Here is a 27,290-nt window from a genome sequence, read left to right as displayed (position 1 = left end):
CTGGCCTGGGAACTCCAGATGCCTCGGGGCAGCCAAAAAATAAAAATGAAATAACATAAAATGTTTAGGATGACAAATTTTATGTGTGTTTTTTTTTCTTTTTTGGCCTGTGGCATATGAAAGTTCCTGGGTGAAGCGAAGGTTCGAATCTGAGCCACAGCTGTGACCTATGCCACAGCTAAAGCAACACTTGATCCTTAACCTCTGTGCTGGGCTGGGGAGTGAACCCATGCTGCCACAATGCTGGATCCTTAACCCACGCTGCACTGTGGGAATTCCTGTTATATGTGTTTTACCACAATTAAAAATTTGAGGAGTTCCTTTTGTGGCTCAGGGTTAAGACACCGACATAGTGTCTGTGAGGATGTGGGTTCAATCCCTGGCGTCACTCAGTGGATTAAGGATCTGGTGTTGCTGCAAGCTTTGATGCAACTCAGATCCGGCATTGCCCTGGCTGTGGCGTAGGCTGGAAGCTGCAGCTCCAATTGGACCCCTAGCCCAGGAACTTCCAAATGCTATAGGTGTGGCTGTAAAAAGAAAAAAAATTGAAAACCTAACTCTGCAGGTATAGAATATTTATTAGGACATTTGAAAAATCCTACTATGTGTCAGGATGACATGGCTGTCTGAATTCTAAAACGAATGTAAGTTGTTTAATAGGAGTGTGATGTTCAAGGCAAAGAAAGCCAGAGTAGGCTCAGAATAATGGTGTTCTGTTCTGGTGGTCCCATTTCGTGGGGATATTGACAAACCAGAGCTTGGCCAGCAGGTTAGAAAATATTAGGACAGTCTGAGGGAATTAGGAGAATTTGGCCTGTAAAGGAGTATATCAGTTAGCTTTTGCTGTATAACAACCAACCTCACAACTCAGTAGCTTAAAACTAACATTATTTCTCATGATTCTTAGGGTGAGCTGGGTGGTTTTTCTGGTCTGGATAAGCTCAGCTAGAACTGGATTTGATCTGAAATGATCTCACTCATATAACTGACAATTGACTCATTGTCAGCTGGGGCAGTGGGGCTGACTTGGTCACATGTCTTTCATGATCTATCAGGTTGACACAGACTTGTTCTCATGGTGACGGTCCCAGAGATCCCATGAGTAGCAAGAGAGCAAGCCTTAATACACAAATACTTTTCAGACCCCTCATGTCATGTTGCCAATGACCCACTGGCCAGAGCAAGGGACAGGGCTAAGTTTATAGTCACTGTAGCAGGTATTGACGACCCAATGGCATGAAAACAAGGAAGGAAATTATTGTGGCCGTCTGCAAACAACCTATCACAACCTAGGAACATAGAGGAAACATGAGAGTTTCATTAGAAACATCACGGTGGTTCCACAGTGTCGAAATAAGACCAGTGGGAGGGAAGTCAAGTAAGAGTGGACCTCAAGTCAATGTAAAATACAATTTTTTGACTAAAATGGCCCCAGGAGCAGTTCCCATTGTGGCTCAGTGATAATGTACTTGACTAGTATCCATGAGAATGCGGGTTTGATCCCTGGCCTTGCTCAGTGGGTTAAAAGATCTGGCATTGCCATATGCTGTGGTCTAAGTCGCAGATGCGGCTCGGATCCCACATTGCTGTGGCTGTGGCGTAGGCCAACAGCTGCAGCTCCGATTTGACCCCTAGCCTGGGAATCTCCATATGCCTCGGATGTGGCCCTAAAAAGAAAAAAAAAAAAAGAAGAAAAAAAAAAAGAATGACCCCAGGAGAACAGAAGTGACCATCGATGTAATGAGGGCCTTGTCATTAGCTGTGTTGGAGAGGCTGTATGACCCCTTGTCTCTCTGATCAACTCAGACCTGTTACGTCATCTCCAGGAAGTCTTTCCTGCTTGCACACACCTGTGGCCCATGTAATTAGTGGTGCTCTACTCTGTACCACACTCAGGTTCCTATTGCTCTGCCTGTCATACCATATAACAAAAGTGTGCCTACCTGCCTGTCTTGTTGATGAAATGGAGTTCCCTAAGGGCACGGGTGACATCTCATTCACCATCTCAGTGTCACTATCTGCAGTAAATTGTGTTCCATCCTCAGATTGCCTCCTGGTGGTCAGATGACTGTGACAAGTCCAACCACAGAGTCTGCACTTCAGGCAGGAAGAAGTGGGAAGCAGAGAAAAGTATACTTGACAATGGAGATTGCCTCTTTTTTTTTTTTTTTTGCTTTTTTAGGGCCGTACCTGTGGCATATGAAAGTTCCCAGATTAGAGGTCTAATCAGAGCTACAGCTGGCTCCTATGCCACAGCCACAGCAACTCGGGATCCAAGCCGCTTCTGCGACCTACACTACAGCTCACGGCAACACCGGATCCTTAACCTACTGAGCAAGGCCAGGGATGGAACCTGGAACCTCATGGTTCCTAGTCGGATTCGTGTCCGCTGTGCCATAACTGGAGCTCCTAACGTACAGTTCCATGAGCTTTGACACAGTGTATGGTCATGTCATCACCACCACAATCAAGATAGAGAGAGTAGTGCTTTCACCACTCCCCACCCCCCAGATTCTCTTCTGGCACTTTATTGTCTCCTCGTGCTGCCGTCCTCACTGCTTGGCAACCATTGATTTATTATTCTATCCCTATGGTTTGCCCTTTTTTTATGTAACGTAAATGAAATCACACAGTATGGAGCCTTTGGAGTCTGGCATCTTTCATTTAGCATAATGCATTTGAGGAGTTCCCATTTACAGGGCACAGTGGAAACAAATCCGACTAGGAACCATGAGGTTGTGGGTTCAATCCCTAGCCTCGTTCAGTGGGTTACGGATCCGGCATTGCCATGAGCTGTGGTGTAGGTGGAAGACGTGGCTCAGATCTGGCGTTGCTGTGGCTGTGGATGAGGCCTGCAGCTATAGCTCCGAATGGACCCCTCCATATGCCGCAGGTGCAGCCCTTAAAAAAATATATATATATATAGCATAATGCATTTGAGATTCAAATTATGCTGTTGCATTTATTGTTAGTTTGTTCTTTTTTATCAAGGAGTAGTATTCCATTGCATGAATATATTGTTTGTTAATTCACTCACCAGTTGGAAGACAGTTGTGTTGGTTCCAAGGTTTGGCACTTATGAATAAAGCCAACATTAAGCATTAGAAAGTAAGTCTTGTAGTTCCCGTTGTGGCTCAGTGGTTAACGAATCTGACTAGGAACCATGAGGTTGCAGGTTCAATCCCTGGCCTTGTTCAGTGGGTTAAGGATCCGGTGTTGCCATGAGCTGTGGTATAGGTTGCAGACATGGCTGGGATCCTGCGTTGGCTGTGGCTGTGGCTCCGATTGGACCCCTAGCCTAGGAACCTCCATATGCCGAGGGAGCAGCTCTAGAAAAGGCAAAAAGACAATAACAGTTTTATATCCTTACCAGTATTTGATATCAGGTTTTCTGAATTTCACACTAATAGATGTGTAGCTGTAGTAAATAAGTTTTAATTTGCATTTCTTTCTTTTTCTTTATTTTGGGGGGGTTTAGGGCTGCACCCTTGGCATATGGAAGTTCCCAGGCTAGGAGCTGAATTAGAGCTACAGCTGCTGGCCTTCACCACAGCCACAGCAACACGGGATCCAAGCCGAATCTGTGACCTATACCACAGCTCACAGCAACACAAGATCTTTTAACCCACTGAGGGAGGCCAGGCATTGAACTAGCATCCTCAGGGATACTAGTTGGGTTCCTTTCCACTGAGCCACAACAGCAGTTCCTTAATTTGCATTTCTATTTAATGCAGTGTAATAACTACTCTAATGACTTGATATGGTGAATTATGGTAATTGTTTTTGTTTTTGTTTTTGTTTTTTTGTCTTTTTTTTTGCGATTTCTTGGGCTGTTCTTGCGGCATATGGAGGTTCTCAGGCTAGGGGTCGAATTGGAGCTGTCGCTGCCGGCCTACGCCAGAGCCACAGCAACTTGGGATCAGAGCCGCGTCTGCGACCTACACCACAGCTCACAGCAACGCCGGATCCTTAACCCACTGAGCAAGGGCAAGGACCAAACCCACAACATCATGGTTCCTAGTTGGATTCGTTAACCACTGTGCCACGACGGGAACTCTGATTTTTTTTTTTTTTTTTGTCTTTTTTGTCTTTTTTTTAGGGCCACATCTGTGGCATATGGATGTTCCCAGGCTAGGGGTCCAATCAGAACTGTATTTGATGGCCTACACCAAAGCCACAGCAACTCGGAATTCGAGCTGTGTCTGCCACCTACACCACAGCTCACAGCAACGCCAGATCCTTAACTCACTGAGTGAGGTCAGGGATTGAACCTGCTCCTCATGGATGTTAGTCGGGTTCATTAACCTCTGAGCCATGACGGAAACTCTAGTAATTGATTTATTTTTATTTTTTATTTTTATTTTTTTGCTTTTTAAGGGCTGAATCCACAGCATATGGAAGTTCCCAGGCTAGGGGTCAAATCGGAGCAGCAGCTGCCGGCCTACACCACAGCCACAGCAATGACAGATCTGAGCCACATTTGCAGCCTACACCACAACTTATGGCAGTGCTGGATCCTTAACCCCCTAAGCAAGGCCAAGGATCGAACCTGTGTCCTCATGGATATTAGTTGGGTTTGTAACCCACTGAGCCACAATAGAAACTCCCAGTAATTGATTTTAGAATATTGAACCAGCCTTACCTTCCTTGGATTAAACTCTCTTGGTTATCATGTATTGTCCTTTTAACACATTGCTGGATTCATTTTGCTAATACTTTGTTGAGGATTTTGTGCTTATGTTCATAAGGGATGTTGTTCTGTAGTTTGGTGCCATTTTTCACTTTTCTCTCTCCCCTTATAATCCCAAGTCCTGTTGATAGCTGTCTGTTCTCCATTTTATTCTCTCCATCAGGTCCTCTTTATCTCTTTATTTGATACCTTAAATGCTTCTCTGTGTCTAGTGTCTTCCTAAACTCTATTCTACCTACATCAAATTTTTTAAAAATTCAGGGATTCTCACTGCTTCCTCTATTAGTTAGGGTCTAGGCAGGAGACTGCTGGCACATTCAAAGGGTTATTGAAAAGCCTTTAATGGAGGGATTATTTATAATGGGAAGAGCCATAAGGGATAGTGGAGCCCGGAGAAACTGGCAGGAACTCGCTAGAGTTGGTGTTACTGCCTCAGGCACAGTGAGGGAAGAGAGGGTTACGGGAACCAGCAAAACCTATGGCCATAGGAGAGGAGTACTCCATAGACACTCTGACCTTGGTCAAGGATCACAGCCTCTGGCACAGCCGAATCCTGGTAGGAAGAGAGGCAGAGAATAAATATTGTAACCTTTCTTCCTGTGCTTTGATCTCCTTCTGAGATTGGCTGAACCCAGCTGGAAGTCAGAGGGCCTGGAGCCCACATGATGTAGTTCTTAGAGACTGACCTTCTGAGTTGTGGGGATAGCAGGGCAGAGGGGATCAGGTGGCAAAGTGGGGCTGACCAAGAGTCTTGAGCACACCCACCTATCAAAGTACAAACTCCTTAGATTACTGCTTATGCCACCAGCTCTAGCTCCTACTTCCTTCCTAACTTGTTGGTTCCCGGAATTAATACTGTCTTTTCATCTTTTTATCCCCTTCAATCTCCCTGTTAGGACCCTTAATAAAGGTATGATGTATGAACACAGCAATTTTTTTTTTTTTTTTTTTTTTTTTTTTTTTTGCTTTTTGGGCTGCACTCGCAGCATATGGAGGTTCTCAGGCTAGGGATCTAATTGGAGCTACAGCTGCCAGCCTACACCACAGCCACAGCAATACAGTATCTGAGCTGCGTCTTCATCCTACACCACAGCTCATGGCAATGCCAGATCCTTAACCCACTGAGTGAGGCCAGGGATTGAACCCGAAACCTCATGGTTCCTAGTCAGATTTGCTTCTGCTGCTCCATGACGGGAACTCCTGAACACAGCAATACTGATTTGAGTTATGGTGCTGAGCCAAGCAGTCACCAAGCCAGACAGTGGAATGAACTTTCTTGCCTCACACTCATCACAAAGAATGAAAGAAGAGTTGTTCTACATATACAAGCCTCTGTTTTTATGGAGGCTCTGGGAAGCTCAGTAATATGTTCCAGATTTCACAGTTGGATGTGGCAGGTCTGTTACACACAGCCAGCTGTGGAACTCTGGAAAAGTTAAGTAGCCTCTCTAAACTTCTGCTCTCCTCATCTATAAGACAGGGTTGCATGGACTTAGAGGGATATACTATATATTACAGTAAACACTGCCTGGTCTGTTGCATTCACTGTGTATTAGCTTAGAATGTTATCTTCATATCCCTACGCAGCATTACAGCTTTTGAAGAGGAAACATCTTTTACTTTTCTTTTTTTTTTTTTTTTTTTTTTTTTTTTTGTCTTTCTGCCATTTATTGGGCCGCTCCTGCAGCATATGGAGGTTCCCAGGCTAGGGGTCCAATCAGAGATGTAGCTGCCGGCCTATGCCAGAGCCACAGCAACATGGGATCCAAGCTGCGTGTGCAACCTACACCACAGCCCACAGCAACGCCGGATCCTTAACCCACTGAGCGAGGCCAGGGATCGAACCCGCGTCCTCATGGTTCCTAGTCAGATTCATTAACCACTGAGCTATGATGGGAATTCCTTGAAGAGGAGACATCTAAGTCAGTCATACATAGTTTTAAAAAAAAAAAAAGGGAGTTCCTGTCATGGCGCAGTGGTTAACGAATCCGACTAGGAACCATGAGGTTGCGGGTTCGACCCCTGCCCTTGCTCAGTGGGTTAATGATCCGGCGTTGCCGTGAGCTGTGGTGTAGGTTGCAGACGCGGCTCGGATCCTGCGTTGCTGTGGCTCTGGCGTAGGCCAGTGGCTACAGCTCCGATTCGACCCCTAGCCTGGGAACCTCCATATGCCGCGGGAGCGGCCCAAAGAAATAGCAAAAAGACAAAAAAAAAAAAAGGAGTTCTCATCATGCTTCAGCAGTCAACGAACCTAACTGGCATCCATGAGGACTCGGGTTCGATCCCTGGCTTCGTGCAGTGGGTTGAGGATCCGCCATTGCTGTGAGCTGTGGTGTAGGTCGCAGACATGGCTTGGATCCCACGGTGCTGTGGCTCTGGCAGAGGCCGGCGACTACAGTTCCGATTGGACCCCTAGCCTGGGAACCTCCGCATGCCGCAGGTATGGCCCTAAAAAGATTTAAAAACAAACAAACAAACAAAAAAAAAAACCATGTAGAGACTTACTACATGCTGTAAGTGCCAAAGGAGTGAGAAACAGTTTTAAATACTTTATGAATATTAACTCATGTAACCCTTAACTCCCATATGAGGTAGATAGAGTTAACCCCATTTTACTGCTGAGGAAATAGAGGCACAGGATGATTGAGAAACTTACTTGAGGACTTCTCTTGTGACACAGTGGGTTAATGATTGTTGTAGCTGCTGTAGTGCAGGTTCAGTCCCTGCTGCAGGAACTTCCACATGCCGAGGACACAGCCAAAAAAAGAAAAAGAAAAAACAAAGTCACTTGACATTACCTAGCTGGTAAGTGATGGAGGTGGGACTTGAGCCCAGGCAAGTTTGGCTGCAAATTCCATGTCTCTGACCTCTGTGCTTCCTTCTCTGTAACCTAAGCCTTGTCCAAGTATATACAGCCAGGAGTTCCCACTGTGGCTCAGTGGGTTAAGAACCCGACTAGTATCCATGAGGATGAGGGTTCAATCCCTGGCCTCATTCCTTGGGTTAAGGATCCAGCGTTGCTGTGGGATGTGGTGTAGGTCAAAGATTCGGCTTGTATCCCATGCTGCTGTGGCCGTGGCATAGGATGCAGCTGTGGCTCCAATTGACTGCTAGCCTGGGAACTTCCTTATGCCATGGGTGCGGCCCAAAAGTATGTACAGCCAGTCCTTTCAAGGCACTTTCTACCTTTCATTCCTGACCAGCATGCACTGATTGGAATGCATGTGAGCTCGACGGGGCTGGGTTTGTGGAGATCTTTGGAGGCACATGAAAGGTGTGTACAAGGATGTTAAGGGCAAGCAATTAGGACATCTTAGGGGAGGGGTGGGAAAGGTTGGTCACTGAAATAAATGAGGAAAATCAGCTCTCCCTCCTTGAGCAGGAGTACCTAGTCATCAAGCCTGCCTACCTTCATGCCCTCTGGCTTCCTTAGAAGCCAGCTCTGACCCCTTTATGGATGTTGATGAAGCTGCCCTTTGACTCAGTGTCAATACAGTAGAAGTTATTAAAATTTTTTTCTAATCCTCTCTGTTGTTTCAAGCTATTGAAGCAAACATGCACCCCAGTATAATTAGAACATGAGGGAATGAAGTGTAAAAGAGCAGGAAGTGTGCCCTGGGCCTGATTTTCTTGGTTGCTTGCTTGCTTTTTCTTTTTAGGGCCATATCCTCAGCATATGGAAGTTCCCAGTCTAGGTATCTAATTGGAGCTGCAGCTCCTGGTCTAAGCCACAGCCCCAGCAACACCAGATCTGAGCTGTGTCTGCAACCTACACCACAGCTCACGGCAACGCCAGAACCTTAACCAACTGCGTGAGGCCAGGGGTTGAACACACATCCTCATGGATACTAGTTGGGTTCATTACTGCTGAGCCACAACAGGAACTCCTCAGGCCTGATTTTAGAGAGGACATGGACAGCCTTGTTTTTTTGTTTTTTTGTTTTTTTTTTTTGCCTTTTCTAGGGCCACACCCGAGGCATATGGAGGTTCCCAGGCTAGGGGTCCAATTGGAGCTGCAGCTCCTAGTCTAAGCCACAGCCATAGCATCACCAGATATAAGCCACGTCTGCAACCTACACCACAGCTCATGGCAACGCCAGATCCTTAACCCACTGAGCGAGGCCAGGGATCGAACCTCATGGTTCCTAGTCGGATTCGTTAACCACTGAGCCCCAACAGGAACTCCAGCCTTGCTTTATTGTGACTATTTCTCAGTCCTTTGGCACTTACAGCTATTGGTAATTAATGACCCACAAAGGTTAAGCAGAATCTCATTTATGTAGTGCTACAAATTTTATACTCTCAAGCCCCCAGAATATTCATGACCTGTAAGTAACCCCCATCAAAAACAACAAAAAAACCAAAAAAACCGTTAAGTGTAGATAACCGAAACAACTAAGGATATTTAAAATTATAGATGCTACTATGTGACTGACCTGTTTTCTAATTAGAAAGGAAGCTTTTTTTTTTGCCTTTTCTAGGGCTGCTCCCACAGCATATGGAGGTTCCCAGGCTAGGGGTCTAATTGGAGCTTCAGCTGCTGGCCACAGCCACAGCCACAGCAACACGGGATCCGAGCTGCATCTGCAACCTACACCACAGCTCACCGCAACATCAGATCCTTAACCCACTGAGCAAGGCCGGGGGTGGAACCCCCAACCTCAAGGTTCCTAGTCGGATTCATTAACCACTGGGCCACAACGGGAACTCCGAAGGGAAGCTTTTAAGGACAAGAGAATTATCAGCAAAGAACAAAGAGAAGTGGCTGAGAGGCCACAGACATTATTCACCCATCACAAAGAAAGAAAGATGGTTAAAATAAAACCCAGTAGGAGAGGGAATTCCCATAAAGAAGTGCAGGATGCTGTACTGTGGGCTCGACTGGCAAACCAGTCCCTGACAGAGACATGTACTTTGCACAGTACACTTATATCTACAGTAGAAACAAAGGAGATGCTGAATCTGAAAATGAAATTAAGAAATACACAATAGCATCAAACAAACTAAAATGTTTAGAAATAAATTTAACCAAAAAGTGTATAACTTATACTCTGAAAACTGTAAAACATTGTTCAAAGAAATTAGATCCTATGTTCATGGATCAGAAATCTTAATATCGTAGTATCTTAATATCTTAATATCAGTTAAGATGACAGTAGTCCCCAAACTGATCTACAGTTTCAAAGCAATCTCTATCAAAATCCCGGATTGACAAACTGATCCTGAAATTTATAGAAAAATGTAAGGGACCTAGAAAAGCCAAAGTAACATTTTTAAAAGAACCAAGTTGGAAGACTCACTGATTTCAGAACTTACTATAAATATAAAGCTAAAGAAATCAAAACAGGATGATACTGATGTAAAGATAGATGTATAGACTAATGGAATAAATTTGAGAGTCCATGAACAAATCCATACCTTCATGGTCAGCTGATTTTCCGTAAAAGTGCCAAGGTCGTTCTGAGGCAAAGAAAAGTCTCTTCAACAAATGGAGCTGTAATAACTAAATAACCATGTGCAGAAGAGTAAAGTTAGATCCTGTACCTCCCAATTCCTTCCTTCCTCCCTCCCCATCCCCTAATTTACTTTCTATCTTACATGGATTTTCCTATTCTGGACATTTTATATAAGTGGAATCATCGTACCATATGTGAACTCCTGTGACTAGCTTCTTTCGCTTAGCATAATGTTTTGAAGATTTGTCTATGTTGTAGTTTCTCAGTACTTCATTACTATTTTTGGCTGAATAATACTACTTTGTATGGATATACCACATTTTGTTTGCCCTTTCAGCAGTTGAGTTGAGGGACATTTGCGTAGTTTCTAATTTTGGCTATTATGAATAATACTTCTATGAACATTCGTTTACAAATTTATCATATTAATATGATCTAAAGGAGGCTCAATAAACAACTGTTCCCCACTGTTTTTTTGTTTGTTTGTTTTGTTTGTTTTTTTGTCTTTTTGGGACCACACTTGTGGCATATGGAGGTTTCCAGGCTAGGGGTCGAATTGGAGCTGTAGCCATCAGCCTACGCCACAGCCACTCAGGATCCAAGCTGCGTCTGCTACCTACACCACAATTAACGGCATCGCTGGATCCTTAAGCCACTGAGCAAGGCCAGGGATTGAACCCGCAACCTCATGGTTCCTAGTCGGGTTCTTTAACTGCTGAGCCACGACGGGAACTCCTGTTCCCCACTGTTTAATTGACCCAGAAAGAAAAGATACACTCATCATATGTCACTCTGAAGCCATTGTTTTCTCTTTTTTTTTTTTTTTTTTGTCTTTTTGCCTTTTCTAGGGCCACTCCCGTGGTACCTGGAGGTTCCCAGGCTAGGGGTCTAATTGGAGCTGTAGCTGCCGGCCTATGCCAGAGCCACAGGAACTCGGGATCCGAGCCGCGTCTGTGATCTACACCACAGCTCACGGCAAGGCCGGATCCTAACTCACTGAGCAATGCCAGGGTTCGAACCCGAAACCTCATGGTTCCTAGTCAGATTTTGTTAACCACTGAGCCACAATGGGAACTCCCGTTTTCTCTTTTTTGTTGTTTTTGTTTTGCTTTTTATGGCTGCATCCACGGCATATGGAGGTTCCCAGGCTAGGGGTCTAATCAGAGCTACAGCTGCCAGCCACAGCCACAGCAACTCGGGATCTGAGCCATGTCTGCAAGCTCCACCACAGCTCACGGCAACACTGGATCCTTAACCCGCTGAGCAAGGCCAGGGATTGAATCTGTGTCCTCACGGATACTAGTCAGATTAGTTTCGGCTGCGCCACGACAGGAACTCCTGAGTATGTGTTTTGAAACTCATCTGTCTCTCTTGGAGATACACATTGAAAGAGACCTTTCACAAAGCTAGACCTGTCTTGAGATTTCTGGATAATGCAGGGCCTTTTAACTTAAACTTAAGCATCTGGACTTCATAATGAATCCAATGGAAAGTTACTGAAGTGCTTAAAAAGGACGGGAGTGATTTGATCCCATTTGCATTTTAGAAAGATCTCTGCAATATGAGGAATGGATGAAAGAAGGAAAGAATGGAAACCAGAGAGATCAAGTAGGAGGTTGTTGCCATCGTTCAGGTGAGTGGTGCTAGGGGCCAGACGAGAGCAGTGGCAGAAGGGATATCAAAGAAGGGGTAGATTTAAGAGATAGTGAAGAAGTTCCCGTTGTGGCTCAGTGGTAATGAACCCGACTAGTATCCATTACGATGCAGATTCGATCCCTGGCCTCACTCAGTGGGTTAAGGATCCAGCGTTGCCGTGAGCTGTAGTATAGGTCACAGATGCGGCTCGGATTTTGAGTTGATGTGGCTGTGGCTGTGGCATAGGCCAGTGGCTGTAGCTCTGATTGGACCCCTAGGCTGGGAGCATCCATATGCTGTTGGTGCAGCCCTGAAAAGACAATAATAATAAAGAGGTAGAATTGGAGTTCCCTGGTAGCTCAGTGGATTATGGGTCTGCTTCGTCACTGTTGTGGTGGCTTGGGTTCGATCCCTGGCCCAGGAACTCCTGCATACCACAGGCAGGGCCAGAAAAAAAAGAGGTAGGATCAAGATTTGATGATGAGTTACATGTACAGATAAGGGAATAAAGAAATTGCAGATTTCTGGCAGCTTTCTGAGTTGAGGAAATGAGTTGGTGATGGTCACAAACCATGAATCAGAGGATACAGGAAGAAAATATTTGAGGGAAGGTTTATTATATGATAATTATTAAATGCCAACTGTATACCAGACTCTTTACTAGGCATTTATACCTGGACCTCATTTAATCCTCAAAAGACCCTGGGTGTTAAACAGCATCAGACCTGCTTTTCCCATGAAAAAGCTAAGAATTGGTGAAGCTATTATTTGAACTGAGATGTCCCTGATGCCTTCACTTCATGGGTTCTTGCTGTCTTACTTTACTGCTTCTGTTCAGGTTTGGTCACGTGGGTTTTGTGGAGTTTATAGAACATCATTGTTTATTCAGAAGTAGAACGTATACGTGTGAAGCTCTGGAGAGAAAGCTGGAGCCAGTGCTGCACATTTGAAGTTACTGGTATACTAATTGGAACCTGGGACATGAGTAGTAAAAATAAGGTGTGGAACAAGAAGAAAAGAGGACACCTCTGACAGAACCTCAAGAATCTTAGCATTTAAGTGAAGTCAGCTGTACAATGAGACACCAACATCCAGTGCTTTCACTGACATGTGGAATCTGAAAAAAGGACAGACTGAACTTCTTTGCAGAACAGATGCTGACTCCCAGACATTGAAAAACTTATGGTCTCCGGAGGAGACAGTTTGGGGGGTGGGGGGATGTGCCTGGGCTGTGCAATGGAAATCCTGTGAAATCAGATTGTTATGATCATTATACAACTACAGATGTGATAAATTCATTTGAGTAACAAAAAATTAAAAAAAAAAAAAAAGAATCTTAGCATTAAGGAGCTGGGGGCAAGAGCAGGGGAGCCTGAAAGTAGCACTCAGTGATGACCAGAAAGGTGAGAGGATTTCATGGATGGGAAAGGAAGAGATGGATATATATGTATCCCTAGTGCTCACAGTTGGGGAATGAAGTAGTTAATTAATGATGAATTTAGAAAAGTAATGCCACATCTCCATTAAACTGACAACTAGGTTGACTCTGATGTCTGGGGGCATGCAAGTGAAGCAGTGTAATGCAGTTAAAAGTAGAACAGCAAGGAGTTCCTGTTGTGGCTCGGCAGGTTAAGAACTCCACATAGTGTCCTTGAGGATGAGGGTTCCACCCCTGGTCTCACTCAGTGGGTTAAGGATCTAATGTTGCCACAAGGTGTGGGTTAGGTCGTGGATGCAGCTCGGATCTGGTGTGGCTGTGGCTGTGTCTGTGGTGTAGGTCAGCAGCTGCAGTTCCGATTCAGCCCCTAGCCTGGGAACTGCCATATTGCCGCAGGTGCTGCCTAAAAAAGGAAAAAAAAAAAGTAGAACAGCAGGAGTTCCTTGGTGGCTCACAGGGCTAAGGATCCAACCCAGTGTTGTCACTGCCCTGGCACAGGTTCGATCGCTGACCTAGGAACTTTCACATGTCAGAGGGGCAGCCCAAAAATAAAAGGTTAAGATAGTAAATTTTATCTGTATTTTACCTCAATAAAATAAGAACCAAATTTTAAAAAAAGAGAAAGTAATGGTTACACAGCTTCAATCTCACAGTCTGACTCGGTGGTCACAGGGTCCCCAGTTACCCTGTACACAGCTGGAATGGAGACTAGTGCTTTAGCTGAGGAAGTGCCATATGGGGAAACCTGATACCCTGCACACACCTGAATCTCATACAAGTTTTTTTTTTTTTTTTTTTTTTGTGGGAGGGGTGCTGCACCCGCTGTATATAGAGGTTCCCAGGCTAGGAGTCTAATCAGAGCTGTAGCTGCCAGCCTACACCACAGCCACAGCAACGCCAGATCCAAGCCACATCTGCGACCTACACCACAGCTCTTGGCAATGCCAGATCCTTAACCCACTGAGCAAGGCCAGGGATGGAACCTGAAACCTCATGGTTCCTAGTCGGATTCATTTCCATTGTGCCACAATGGGAATTCCATCTTTCTTTTTATGTATATCTATATATTTTTAAATTTTTTATTATAATTGATTTACATTGTTCTGTCCATTTCTGCTGTACAGGAGTTCTCTTTGTGGCTCAGTGGTTAACGAACCTCACTAGGATCCATGAGGATATAGGTTTGATCCCTGGCTTCACTCAGTGGGTTAAGGATCCAGCGTTGCCTTAAGGTGTGGTGTAGTCAGACACGGCTCAGATTTCGAGTTGCTGTGACTGTGGTGTAGGCTGGCTGCTGCAGCTCCAATTTGACCCCTACCCTGGGGAACTTCCATATGCCACGGGTTCGGCCATAAAAACCAAAAAAAAAAAATTCTGTTGTACAGCAAAGTGATCCATTCATATGTCTATACATACTCTCTTTCTCATATTCATAGTAGATTCTAAGCAGACTTTTGTTTGGCTTTATTCTTTCTTTTGTTTTATAATCCTTGTGATCAGAAAGAAAAACTCCAGAACAGGTAGGATACCTTCATTGTAGAAAATTTGGCAAAGTTCAGAAAAAAAGCTTATCTGCATTCCCATCAATTTGAGTAATTATTATTAAATTCAGTGTATGCTGGTCCTTCTATTATATATGAAGTATGAAGCCACTAGGGAATTCCTGTTTATCTCTTTTATATGTATGTATTTGTTAATCCCATATTCCTTGTTGCTTAGAAATTTGTGCTTTGTTTTAAACAAAATTGATGTCATACTTTAGCTATTGTTTTCTACCTTTTCAATAAATACGTGGTGATGTCTTTCAGTTCATTTGTGGCTTTCCACTCATGGTTTTCAGTGGCTCTGTAGTAATATTTATCTAACTCATTACTGATATTAACATCTAGATCATTTTCCAGTTTTTTACTATCATTAATCAATATTAGCATGAATGTTTTTATATAAAAAGCATTATAAGAAGTTCCCTTGCAGCACAGCAGGTTAAGAATCCGGCATTGCCACAGCTGTGGTGCAGGTTGCAACTGCAACATGGATTTGGCCCCTGGCCCAGGAACTTCCACATGCTGTGGGCATAGCCAAAAATACATATATATTCTAAATATCCTTTTTGGAGTTCCCGTCATGGTATAGTGGTTAATGAATCCAACTAGGAACCATGAGGTTGCAGGTTTGATCTCTGGCCTCGCTCAGTGGGTTGAGGATCCGGCGTTGCTGTGAGCTGTGGTGTAGGTCGAAGATGCAGCTTGGATCCCAAGTTGCTGTGGCTCTGGTGTAGGCCGGTGGCTGTAGCTCCGATTAGACCCCTAGCCTGGGAACCTCCATGTGCCATGGGCGAGGCCCTAGAAAAGACAACAACAAAAAAAAAATTAAAAATTTTTTAAATATTTTGTTTGTTTGTTTGTTTTGTTTTGTTTTGTCTTTTTAGGGCTGTACCCGCGGCTTATGGAGGTTCCCATGCTGGGATCGAATTGGTGCTATAGCTGCCGGCCTACACCACAGCCACAGCCACACCAGATCTGAGTCATGTCTGTGACCTACACCACAGCTCACAGCAACACTGGATCCTTAACCTACTGAGCGAGGCCAGGGATCGAACCTGCAACCTCATGGTTCCTAGTCAGATTCGTTTCCACTGCGCCATGATGGGAACTCCAAAAAAACTTTAAATATTAAAAAAAAATAAATATCCTTTTTATTGTTCCTGCTGCTGCCAGTTTGGTAGTTGAGACAATTTTTTTGTTATTTTTGGTTTCTAGTGAACATTTTCCTGTGGTTGCTACCATAAACTTTTTTTTTTTTTTCTTCTTCTTTTTTAGGGCCCTACCTACAGCTTATGGAAGTTTCCAGGATAGGAATCAAATCAGAGCTTCAGCTGCTGGCCTACATCATAGCCATAGCAACACCAGATCTGAGCCTTGTCTTCGACCTACACCACAGCTCACAGCAACACCAGATACTTAACCCACCGAGTGAGGCCAGGAATCGAACCCATATCCTCATGGATGCTAGTCAGGTTCATTACCACTGGGCCACAAACAGGAATTTCTGCAGCTTTTCATTTTGGAGCAGTGTTTAATTTGTCTTTTATGACAGAAAACTTGTTCCTTTGGAATGATCCCAGAAAGTAGTAACCTCAGCTAAGTGTGCCCTCCTCTAACAGCAGTGTGTTGCTTGCTGTTCCAGGAGCCATGTTTGACCAGGACCCTGGGAAGGTCATGCTGGAGACTCTTGTGAAGAGATGAATTGGTGAACAGACAAGCCGGCATGAAGATGCTTCCCGGAGTGGGCGTGTTTGGGACTGGCAGCTCTGCCCGGGTTCTGGTCCCACTGCTGAGGGCAGAAGGGTTCACGGTGGAGGCCCTGTGGGGGAAGACTGAGGAGGAGGCGAAGCAGCTCGCCGAGGAGATGAACATCACCTTCTACACCAGCCGCACCGATGATGTCTTGCTGCATCAAGATGTGGATCTGGTGTGCATCAACATCCCGCCTCCACTCACCCGGCAGATATCTGTGAAGGCTCTAGGTACGGACAGTCAGGCCAGGACAAGGGCAGATTGGGCTGCGCTCTGGGTAGTCCTTCTTGGGCTTGGGCCTGTTGGTGGTAGTAGTCCGGGACCTCACTCACCCTAGAGCAGTGTTGGTAGAAGAGCACTGGTGGCGGGGGAGGGGGTGTGTTAGGGCTGTGGGAGGAATTGCTCCAGCAGCTGGGAAAGATGCAGCCTTCCCCACCTCCTGCAAGTAAATCCCTGAGCAAAAACTAAAGAAAATGCCTTAAGAGTTTGGAGTTCCTGTCGTGGCTTAGTGGTTAACGAACCCGACTACCATCCATGAGGACGTGGGTTCGATCCCTGGCCTTGCTCAGCGGGTTAACAATCTGGCATTGCCGTGAGCTGTGGTGTAGATCGCAGACACAGCTCGGATCCTGTGTGGCTGTGGCTGTGGTGTAGGCTGGCAGTCGTAGCTCTGATTCGATCCCTAGCCTGGGAACCTCCATATGCCGTGGGTGTGGCCCTAAAAAGGGGAAAAAAAAAAGAGTTGTCCTGTCACAGAGGCTAGATATGACTACATTTCAGTCATTGTAAAGTTTGCTCTGTCAAGTCAGAGTTCAAAGACCTGGGTGGGCTCTGGGGAATTGGCCATTGTGATGCATTTGTTCTTCCATTTCTGCCAGCGGCGCCACAGAGAGGAGGGGAGGGTGTGTAGCAAGGCTGCCATTTCCCATGTTTTGTCAGTCCTTGACTAGATTGAGCACACACCCTTCCTGCCAAACGTTGCAATTTTGTGTGCCACAGGGCAGGAAGGTTCTCTGACAGCACTGGGTTTCCCTGACAGGATCCGTGGGTCAACCAGCTCACATCTCTGCTCCCACAGGAAGCAGTGGCTCAGCCACCGCCTGCTCCTGGCTGGGCTGGCTGGGTGAGCTCTTCTGCAGTTCCTGTTGGGCTTCTCTTTCCTGTCAACTGAAGAAAAATTCTTCTCTTTGTCTTGTATGAGTCAGAATCTAATTTAATAGGAAAACAAACCAGTAAACATGCATCTAGCCATTTTTTTAAATGCTTCCATTGTGTCAGCCACTGTCCTGATGTCATTCTGGATATTCAAAGCAGTGTTGGATCAGAGCCCTCTCTACTTTCAGATTTCACAGTCCAATTGAAGAATGTAGAAGTATCATACATTGCAAGGCAAATGAGAAAAGAGTTAAATGACAGTTCAGGTAGCAAATAATCAATTGACACGGTAATTGTTTTCCATAAGGTGATAGGAACCAGGTGTCTCTCTGAAGCAGTCAGAGATCTCTGTGCCCAGGAATTGGCATACCATTAGGCTGACCACCACTCTTGGCCACTACCATGGTGGAGGGTCCAAGGCTCTGCTGTTTGTCTTTCCCTTGTTTTGAGGATAAGAGAGTATCTGTCACATCTAACCCAGTGGGTTGGAGAGAATACATGTTCATTGAATTGAGCAGGAGCATGAGTCTGGTTGTTGATTTGGGGCATGTAAGTTTTGGCCAAAAATTAAAGGTGGTTTGTCCTTTCCAGAGAACCCTCTTTGAGACTGTATGACATTGGAGCCCTGTGACACTCTTGGCCCTAGATTCTTAGGTCAGATGATGCTCCCAGACTGGGTTTAGAAGTAAACTTAAGCCAATACTTTAACAGAGTGTGGATTCAAGGGAATCAAGCTGCCATGGTCCCTTGACTTCTTGCTGTTCCTTGTGCTTGGTGAGGCTGGGTGTGTGTAGAGGCAGAGTTCTAGAGGCGCTCAGTCTTCCTGAATCTTAGGGTCCCCACAGAGGCTATTTCCAAGCTGTGTAAGGAAAATAAGGAAACCCAGGGTTCTTTGGGCACAAGCCTGTTGTTTTCAGGTCCCCGGTACAGGAAAACGCTAGATTTTGGACCATTAATTATAAACAGGAAGGATGGGGCTGACCAGAAGCTTCTAGAATCTTGTGTCTCAGCCTTCAGTGAAGCAGGGCCGTCAGCCTTCTCTTCATATCTCTGTTGTCAGGAGAGAGGAGGATGTGAATGGGGGTCCTTGGTCTGTTCTCGATCCCAAGGCTAACTTGGGCTGGGGGAGCCCAGGTCAGCTGGATCTGCCCTCAGGCACTGCCCACTCAGGACCTAAAGGAGTCACTGAGCCTGTTGTGACCATGAAGTTCACTCCCTGTGTCCTCCTCACTCCTTTCCTGCTTCCCTCCCTTTCTTGTCTGACTTGACTTTAGCACATTGGGAAGAGGCCAGGAGAACTCCTCTAGTTTTTCCCAAATGCGTGGGTGTGAGTACATGAACTGCTGTAGGCAGAGCACCAAACTGACCTTGACATCAGACCCCACTTCTGGCCCTTTTTCTGTCCCTCTCAACCCCTGTGGGCCCCTGTGAAATGGGAGTATCATTCAGCCTTTCCAGCATGATCTATGACTGCCTCCCAGTACTGACCAAGAAGGACGACACTGGCATCACATTACAAGGGAAAGCCAGGCTTTCATGTTATCCCAAGTGGCAGAGCAGATTTGTTTAAGTTAAATTCACTTCAAAAAATAAATAGGGGAGTTCCCGTCGTGGCGCAATGGTTAACGAATCCGACTAGGAACCATGAGGTTGCGGGTTCGGTCCCTGCCCTTGCTCAGTGGGTTAACGATCTGGCGTTGCCGTGAGCTGTGGTGTAGGTTGCAGACGCGGCTCGGATCCCGTGTTGCTGTGGCTCTGGCGTAGGCCAGTGGCTACAGCTCCGATTCGACCCCTAGCCTGGGAACCTCCATATGCCGCGGGAGCGGCCCAAGAAATAGCAACAACAACAACAACAAAAGACAAAAAGACAAAAAAAGACAAAAAATAAATAAATAAATAAATAAATAAATAGGGGGTAGTTCCCGTCATGGCGCAGTGGTTAACGAATCCGACTAGGAACCATGAGGTTGCGGGTTCGGTCCCTGCCCTTGCTCAGTGGGCTAATGATCCGGCGTTGCCATGAGCTGTGGTGTAGGTTGAAGACAAGGCTCGGATCCCGCGTTGCTGTGGCTCTGGTGTAGGCCGGTTGCTACAGCTTCGACTTGACCCCTAGCCTGGGAACCTCCATATGCCGCGGGAGCAGCCCAAAGAAATAGCAAAAAGAGAAAATAAATAAATAAATAAATAAATAAGTAAATAAATAATAAATAGGGGAATGAAATTTCCGTCATGGCGCAGTGGTTAACGAATCCGACTAGGAACCATGAGGCTGCGGGTTCGATCCCTGGCCTTGCTCAGTGGGTTAACAATCTGGCGTTGCCATGAGCTGTGGTGTAGGTCGCAGATGCGGCTTGGATCCCACGTTGCTGTGGCTCTGGTGTAGGCCAGTGGCTACAGCTTTGATTAGACCCCTAGCCTGGGAACCACCATATGCCACGGGAGCGGCCCAAGAAAAGGGAAAAAGACAAAAAAATAAAAATAATAATAATAAAATAAATAAATAAATAGGGGGAAAAATCGGTAAAAAATAAAGAGTAAGGGAGTACCCTGGTGGCTCAGCAAATTGAAGATCCTGTGGCTCAGGTTTGATCCTTAGCCTGGGAATTTGCATGTGCCGCAGGTGAAGATATAAATATATACATACATATAGACATGGTAGGAGTCTCCTCTGAGGTTTTTGGCTTTTTTTTAGGGCCGTACCCACGGCATATGGAGGTTCCCAGGCCAGGAGTCTAATCAGAGCTGTAGCAACACCGGATCCTTAACCCCCTGAGCCAGGCCAGGGATCAAATTGGCAACCTGATGGTCCCTAGTCAGATTTGTTTCCGCTGTGCCCCGATGGGAACTCCTCCTCTGGATATTTATTAGGTAAATGTTCACTGAGTCGAATGTAGACTAGAAATGAAACTAAGCATTCTAAGTCATTTCAAATATGAAAAACTTTTCTATAGGTTGGTAGACTATGTTTAAATTAATGCCTTAAAAGCAAGACCCATTCTTTCCTCCTGTAATGTGAAGCTCTGAAAGTGTCTGGTTCCTGTACACTGTTTAGATGGAGAACAGAACAGCCACATGCATGGCTAGTTGCAAAAATTCAGTGTATCTAAATGTCCTCAGAGTCAGCATCCCAAAAGACCCTCCCTGCCAGTCCACCTCACTGTGTATTCCCATGTATGAGTCTCTTTATATATACATTACAGGAGGAGGAAAGAATGGGTCTTGCTGTTTTCCCCACCTAGTTCTCTTTCCTTTTATTTTTTATTCTTTCTAATAATGTGACTATGTCTCTTGTGTTTCATTAAGAATATAAATGTTAGATCCTTGATATTTTTAAAGCTGGAGAAAAAGGGCATAATTACTTAGCATAGCTCTTGAAATGCTCTAATTTTAGATCAGCTCCTTCAGATCTTAAACCCATAAGAAATATATCACAATCATCTAAAGTCTCTGTTAAGAATGACATGATACTATACATAGAAAACCCTAAGGACTCAACCCCAAAACTACTTGAACTGATTAATAAATTCAGCAAAGTAGCAGGATATAAGATTAACATTCAGAAGTCAGTTGCATTTCTGTATACCAGCAATGAAATATTAGAAAAGGAATACAAAAATATGATACCTTTTAAAATTGCACCTCACAAAATCAAATACCTCGGAATACACCTGACCAAGGAGGTAAAGGGACCTATATGCCGAGAACTATAAAACTTTAATCAAAGAAATCAAAGAAGATGTAAAGAAATGGAAAGATATTCCATGTTCCTGGATTGGAAAAATCAATATTGTAAAAATGGCCATACTACCAAAAGCAATCTACAGATTCAATGCAATCCCTATCAAATTACCCATGGCATTTTTCACAGAACGAGAACAAACAATCCAAACATTTATATGGAACAACAAAAGACCCAGAATCGCCAAAGCAATCCTGAGAAACAAAAACCAAGCAGGAAGCATCACTCTCCCAGACTTCAAGAAATACTACAAAGCCACAGTCATCAAAACAGTGTGGTACTGGTATCAAAACAGACAGAGAGACCAATGGAGCAGAATAGAGAATCCGGAAATAAACCCTGACACCTATGGTCAATTAATCTTTGACAAGGGAGGCAAGAACGTAAAATGGGAAAAACAAAGTCTATTCAGCAAGCATTGCTGGGAAACCTGGACAGCTGCATGCAAAGCAATGAAACTAGAACACACCCTCACACCATGCACAAAAATAAACTCAAAATGGCTGAAAGACTTAAATATACGACAGGACACCATCAAACCCCTAGAAGAAAACATAGGCAAAACACTCTCTGACATCAACATCATGAATATTTTCTCAGGTCAGTCTCCCAAAGCAATAGAAATTAGAGCAAAAATAAACCCATGGGACCTCATCAAACTGAAAAGCTTTTGCACAGCAAAGGAAACCAAAAAGAAAACAAAAGGACAACTTTCAGAATGGGAGAAAATAGTTTCAAATGATGCAACCAACAAGGGCTTAATCTCTAGAATATATAAACAACTTATACAATCCAACAGCAAAAAAGCCAATCAATCAATGGAAAAATGGGCAAAAGACCTGAATAGACATTTCTCCAAAGAAGATATACAGATGGCCAACAAACACATGAAAAAATGTTCAACATCGCTGATTATAAGAGAAATGCAAATCAAAACTACCATGAGATACCACCTCACACCAGTCAGAATGGCCATCATTAATAAATCCACAAATAACAAATGCTGGAGGGGCTGTGGAGAAAAGGGAACCCTCCTGCACTGCTGGTGGGAATGTAAACTGGTAGAGCCACTATGGAGAACAGTTTGGAGATACCTTAGAAATCTATACATAGAACTTTCATATGACCCCGCAATCCCACTCTTGGGCATCTATCCAGACAAAACTCTACTTAAAAGAGACACGTGCACCCGCATGTTCATTGCAGCACTATTCACAATAGCCAGGACATGGAAACAACCCAAATGTCCATCGACAGATGATTGGATTCAGAAGATGTGGTATATATACACAATGGAATACTACTCAGCCATAAAAAAGAATGACATAATGCCATTTGCAGCACCATGGATGGAACTAGAGAATATCATACTGAGTGAAATGAGCCAGAAAGACAAAGACAAATACCATATGATATCACTTATAACTGGAATCTAATATCCAGCACAAATGAACATCTCCTCAGAAAAGAAAATCATGGACTTGGAGAAGAGACTTGTGGCTGCCTGATGGGAGGGGGAGGGAGTGGGAGGGATCGGGAGCTTGGGCTTATCAGACACAACCTAGAATAGATTTACAAGGAGATCCTGCTGAATAGCATTGAGAACTATGTCTAGATACTCATGTTGCAACAGAACAAATGGTGGGGGAAAAAATGTAATTGTAATGTATACATGTAAGGATAACCTGACCCCCTTGCTGTACAGTGGGAAAATAAAAAAATTATTAAAAAAAAAAATAAATAAAGTCTCTGTTAAGGATCCGTCTTACATTGTTAAGCACTATAAAAGGTTAAGTCATAGAGACCGAGAAGCAATAAAGTAAGGCATACAGCACCTTTGTACATTTACAGCTATGTGGACGTATATGACACAGACTGTTCTTCTGAAACTTTTGATACCTGTCAGTAGTATTGTATTTCCCTCTGGAATTCACAGGTATAAAATCAGAGAAATGTCAGACTTGCAGGGGCCATGGAGAGAGTGTCTAGTCCAGCAGTTCTCAGAGATGCTGAATCAGCAGCATCAGCATCACCTTGGGAAATTGTTATAAATCCAGATTCTCAGGCCACATCCCAGCCCTTCTGAATCTCTTCAGGTGAGGCCTGCAGTCTGTTAGAACAAGCATTCTGGATGATTCCAGTACACACTAAGGATTGAGAACTACTGGTCTCATCCAGCATCTTCATTTTCATTTACAGAAACCAAGGCCCATAAATAGTAAGATTATAGCATCTCACTAAGTCTTAGTGCCATAGGCACAACTGCATTTTCTTCAGCTTGTTAGATTATATTCTTTTTTTTTTTTTTTTTGTCTTTTGTCTTTTTTTGTTGTTGTTGTTGTTGTTGTTGCTATTTCTTGGGCCGCTCCAGCAGCATATGGAGGTTCCCAGGCTAGGGGTTGAATCGGAGCTATAGCCACTGGCCTACACCAGAGCCACAGCAATGCGGGATCCGAGCCGCATCTGCAACCTACACCACAGCTCACGGCAACGCCGGATCGTTAACCCACTGAGCAAGGGCAGGGATCGAACCCGCAACCTCATGGTTCCTAGTCGGATTCGTTAACCACTGCGCCACGACGGGAACTCCTGTTAGATTATATTCTTACCTCACTTTTTTTTTTTTTTTGTCTTGTCTTTTTGTCTCTTCTAGGGCCACTCCCGTGGCATATGGAGGTTCCTAGGCTAGGGGTGTAATCGGAGATGTAGCCGCCGGCCTATACCAGGGCCACAGCAACATGGGATCCGAGCCTTGTCTTCAACCTACACCACAGCTCATAGCAACGCCGGATCCTTAACCCACGGAGCAAGGGCAGGGATTGAACCCGCAACCTCATGGTTCCTAGTCATATTCGTTAACCACTGAGCCATGACGGGAAACTCCCTTATCTCACTTCTGAGACCATTAAGATTATTTCTTGCCCTCATTCTTTTTTCTTTCTTTTTTTTAATGGCCACACCCATGGCATATGGAAGTTTCTGGGCCATGGATTTAATCTGAGCTACAGCTGTGACCTGCGCCATAGCTACAGCAACACCAGATCCTTTAACCCATTGCACAGGGCCAGGAATCCAACCTGCACCTCCTTAGCAACCCGAGCTGCTGCAGTCAGATTCTTAGTCCATTGTGTCACAGCAGGAAACTCCTCTTGTCCTCATTCTTATTCATTTTTTTCTAATAAGGTTATAAGTTTTTTCTAAAACTAATCCTTGGACTTCTCCTCCAGATAAGTGTACCTTCTTTTTTTTTTTTTTTTTTTTTTTTTTTTTTGCCTTTTTTAGGGCCGCTTCCCATGGCATATGGAGGTTCCCAGGCTAGGGGTCCAGTCAGAGCTGTAGCCGCCGACCTACGCCACAGCCACAGCAACACCAGATCCTTAACCCATGGAGCAAGGCCAGGGATCAAACCCGCAACCTCATGGTTCCTAGTTGGATTCGTTACCCACTGCGCCACGACGGGAACTCCCAGATAAGTGTACTTTTTATATCACTCTGTCTGTGGCATCTTATTTACTACTATTGGTTTGATTTTTCATTTTCTTCCACTTCACATTTCATCTTTACAGCTTTCCCATGAGTTGCTTAAAGGAGAGGGAGGGAATCTAGTAATGTTTTATTTCTCAGTTCGGACGTGGTTCAGGAAAATATTTTGTTAATTATGGTTGATTTACAATGTTCTGTCAATTTCTGCTGTACAGCAAAGTGATCCAGTTTTATATGTGTATATATGTATATATATAGTCTTTTTCTCACATTATCCTCTATCATGTTCCATCATAAGTGATTAGGTATAGTTCCCTATGCTATACATTGTTTATCCACTCCAAATGCTATAGATTGCACCTACTAACCCCAGACTCCCAGTCCACCCTGCTCCCTCCCCCTCAGCAACCACAAGTCTGTTCTCCATGTCCATGAGGTTCGTTCTTTTATGTCGATAGGTTCATTTGTGGCGTAATTAGATTCCAGATATAAGTGATACCATATGGTATTTTTTTCTTTTTCTGTCTTACTTAGTATGAGAATCTCCATCCATGTTGCTGCAAATGGCATTATTTTGTTCTTTTCTTCTTTTTTTTTCTTGTTAGGGCTGCACCCACAGCATATGGAAGTTCCCAGGCTAGGGGTCGATTTGGAGCTGCAGCTGCTGGCCTATACCACAGCTACAGCAACACAGAATCTGAGCCACATCTCTGACCTACGTTACAGCTCACAGCTGGATCCCCAACCCACTGAGAGAGGCCAGGGATCAAACCTGCGTCCTCATGGATACTAGTTGGATTTATTTCGCTGCTCCCCAGGGGAACTCCTGTTTTGTTCTTTTTTATGCTGAGTAGTATTCCGTTGTGTATATGTACCACATCTTCTTAATCCATTCATCTGTCAGTGGACATTTAGGTTGTTTCCATGTCTTGGCTATTTTGAGTAGTGCTGCAATGAACATAGGGGTCATGTGTCTTTTTCATGGAAAGTTTTGTGTGGATATATGCCCAGGAGTGGGATTGCTGGATCATGTGGTAGTTCTATATTTAGTTTTCTGAAAAACCTCCACATTGTTTTCCATAGGTTTGTGCCAATTTACTTTCCCACCAAGAGTGTAGGAGGGTTCCCCTTTCTCCATACCCTCTCCAGCATTTGTTATTTATAGACTTAGTAATGATGGCCCTTGTGACCCGTGTGAAGTGGTACCTCGTTGTACTTTGATTTTGTATTTCTTTTTTTTTTTTTTTTTTTTTTTTTTTTTTTTGGTCTTTTTTGTCTTTTGTTGTTGTTGCTATTTCTTGGGCCGCTCCCACGACATATGGAGGTTCCCAGGCGAGGGGTCGAATCGGAGCTGTAGCCACCGGCCTACGCCAGGGCCACAGCAACGCGGGATCCGAGCCTTGTCTGCAACCTACACCACAGCTCACGGCAACGCCGGATCGTTAACCCACTGAGCAAGGGCAGGGACTGAACCCGCAACCTCATGGTTCCTAGTTGGATTCGTTAACCACTGCGCCACGACGGGAACTCCTGTATTTCTCTAATAATTAGTGATGTTGAACATTTTTTCACGTGCCTGTTGTCTATCTGTGTATCTTTGGAGAAATGTCTATTCATGTCTTCTTGTGCCCATTTTTCAATTGGGTTTGTTTTTTTTGCAATTGAGTTGTATGAGTTTTTTGTGTATTTGGGGGATTAAGCTCTTGTCATTGCATCATTTGCACCTAATTTCTCCCATTCCATAGGTTTTCTATTTGGGATTTTGTTGTTGTTGATGTTGTTGTGCAAAAGCTTGTAAGTTTGATTAGGTGTCATTGGTTTATTTTTGTTTTTATTTCTATTGCTTTGGGAGACTGACCTAAGAAAACATTTGTATGGTTGATATCATAGAATGTTTGGCCTATGTTCTCTTCTAGGAGTTTGATGGTATCTCGTCTTATACTTAAGCCTTTAAACCATTTTGAGTTTATTTTGGTACATGGTAGAAGGGTGTCAGAAAAAAATTTTTTTTTTTTTTTTTTTTTGTCTTTTGTCTTTTTGTCTGTTGTTGTTGTTGTTGCTATTTCTTGGGCCACTCCCGCGGCATATGGAGGTTCCCAGGCTAGGGGTTGAATCGGAGCTGTAGCCACCGGCCTACGCCAGAGCCACAGCAACACGGGATCCGAGCCGCGTCTGCGACCTACACCACAGCTCACGGCAACACCGGATCGTTAACCCACTGAGCAAGGGCAGGGACCGAACCCGCAACCTCATGGTTCCTAGTCGGATTCGTTAACCACTGCGCCACGACGGGAACTCCAGAAAAATATTTTTTTAATGTGCAGAGTACCCCAGCATTTTTGTCACAGTTGAATGTTTTCTTCAATCTGCCACTAAAAGGTAAGCTTCTGTGCCAGTT

The 27,290-nt window shown here is 44.4% G+C and overlaps 1 protein-coding gene across 5 annotated transcripts in view; it reads left to right on the top strand.

Moving 5' to 3' along the window:
• The window catches only part of GFOD2 (glucose-fructose oxidoreductase domain containing 2), a 54,241-nt gene that overhangs the window by 19,544 nt on the left and 7,407 nt on the right, over nucleotides 1–27,290 (top strand). For 2 of the 5 annotated variants that reach the window (XM_021094103.1, XM_021094107.1), the window contains exon 2: nucleotides 16,406–16,745. In XM_021094103.1, coding sequence (XP_020949762.1) covers nucleotides 16,487–16,745 — 259 coding nt within the window. In that variant the 5' untranslated portion in view covers nucleotides 16,406–16,486. Of the gene's footprint in view, nucleotides 1–11,691; nucleotides 11,780–16,211; nucleotides 16,236–16,405; nucleotides 16,746–27,290 lie in introns of those variants that run through there. The other 3 variants (XM_021094104.1, XM_021094105.1, XM_021094106.1) reach the window with 3 other exon arrangements.

Source organism: Sus scrofa, chromosome 6 (assembly GCF_000003025.6).
Source record: "Sus scrofa isolate TJ Tabasco breed Duroc chromosome 6, Sscrofa11.1, whole genome shotgun sequence".
NCBI classification, from domain to species: Eukaryota; Metazoa; Chordata; class Mammalia; order Artiodactyla; family Suidae; genus Sus; species Sus scrofa.
Note: the sequence above shows the minus strand (reverse complement) of the source record. Positions and strands in the feature narration are given on the sequence as shown.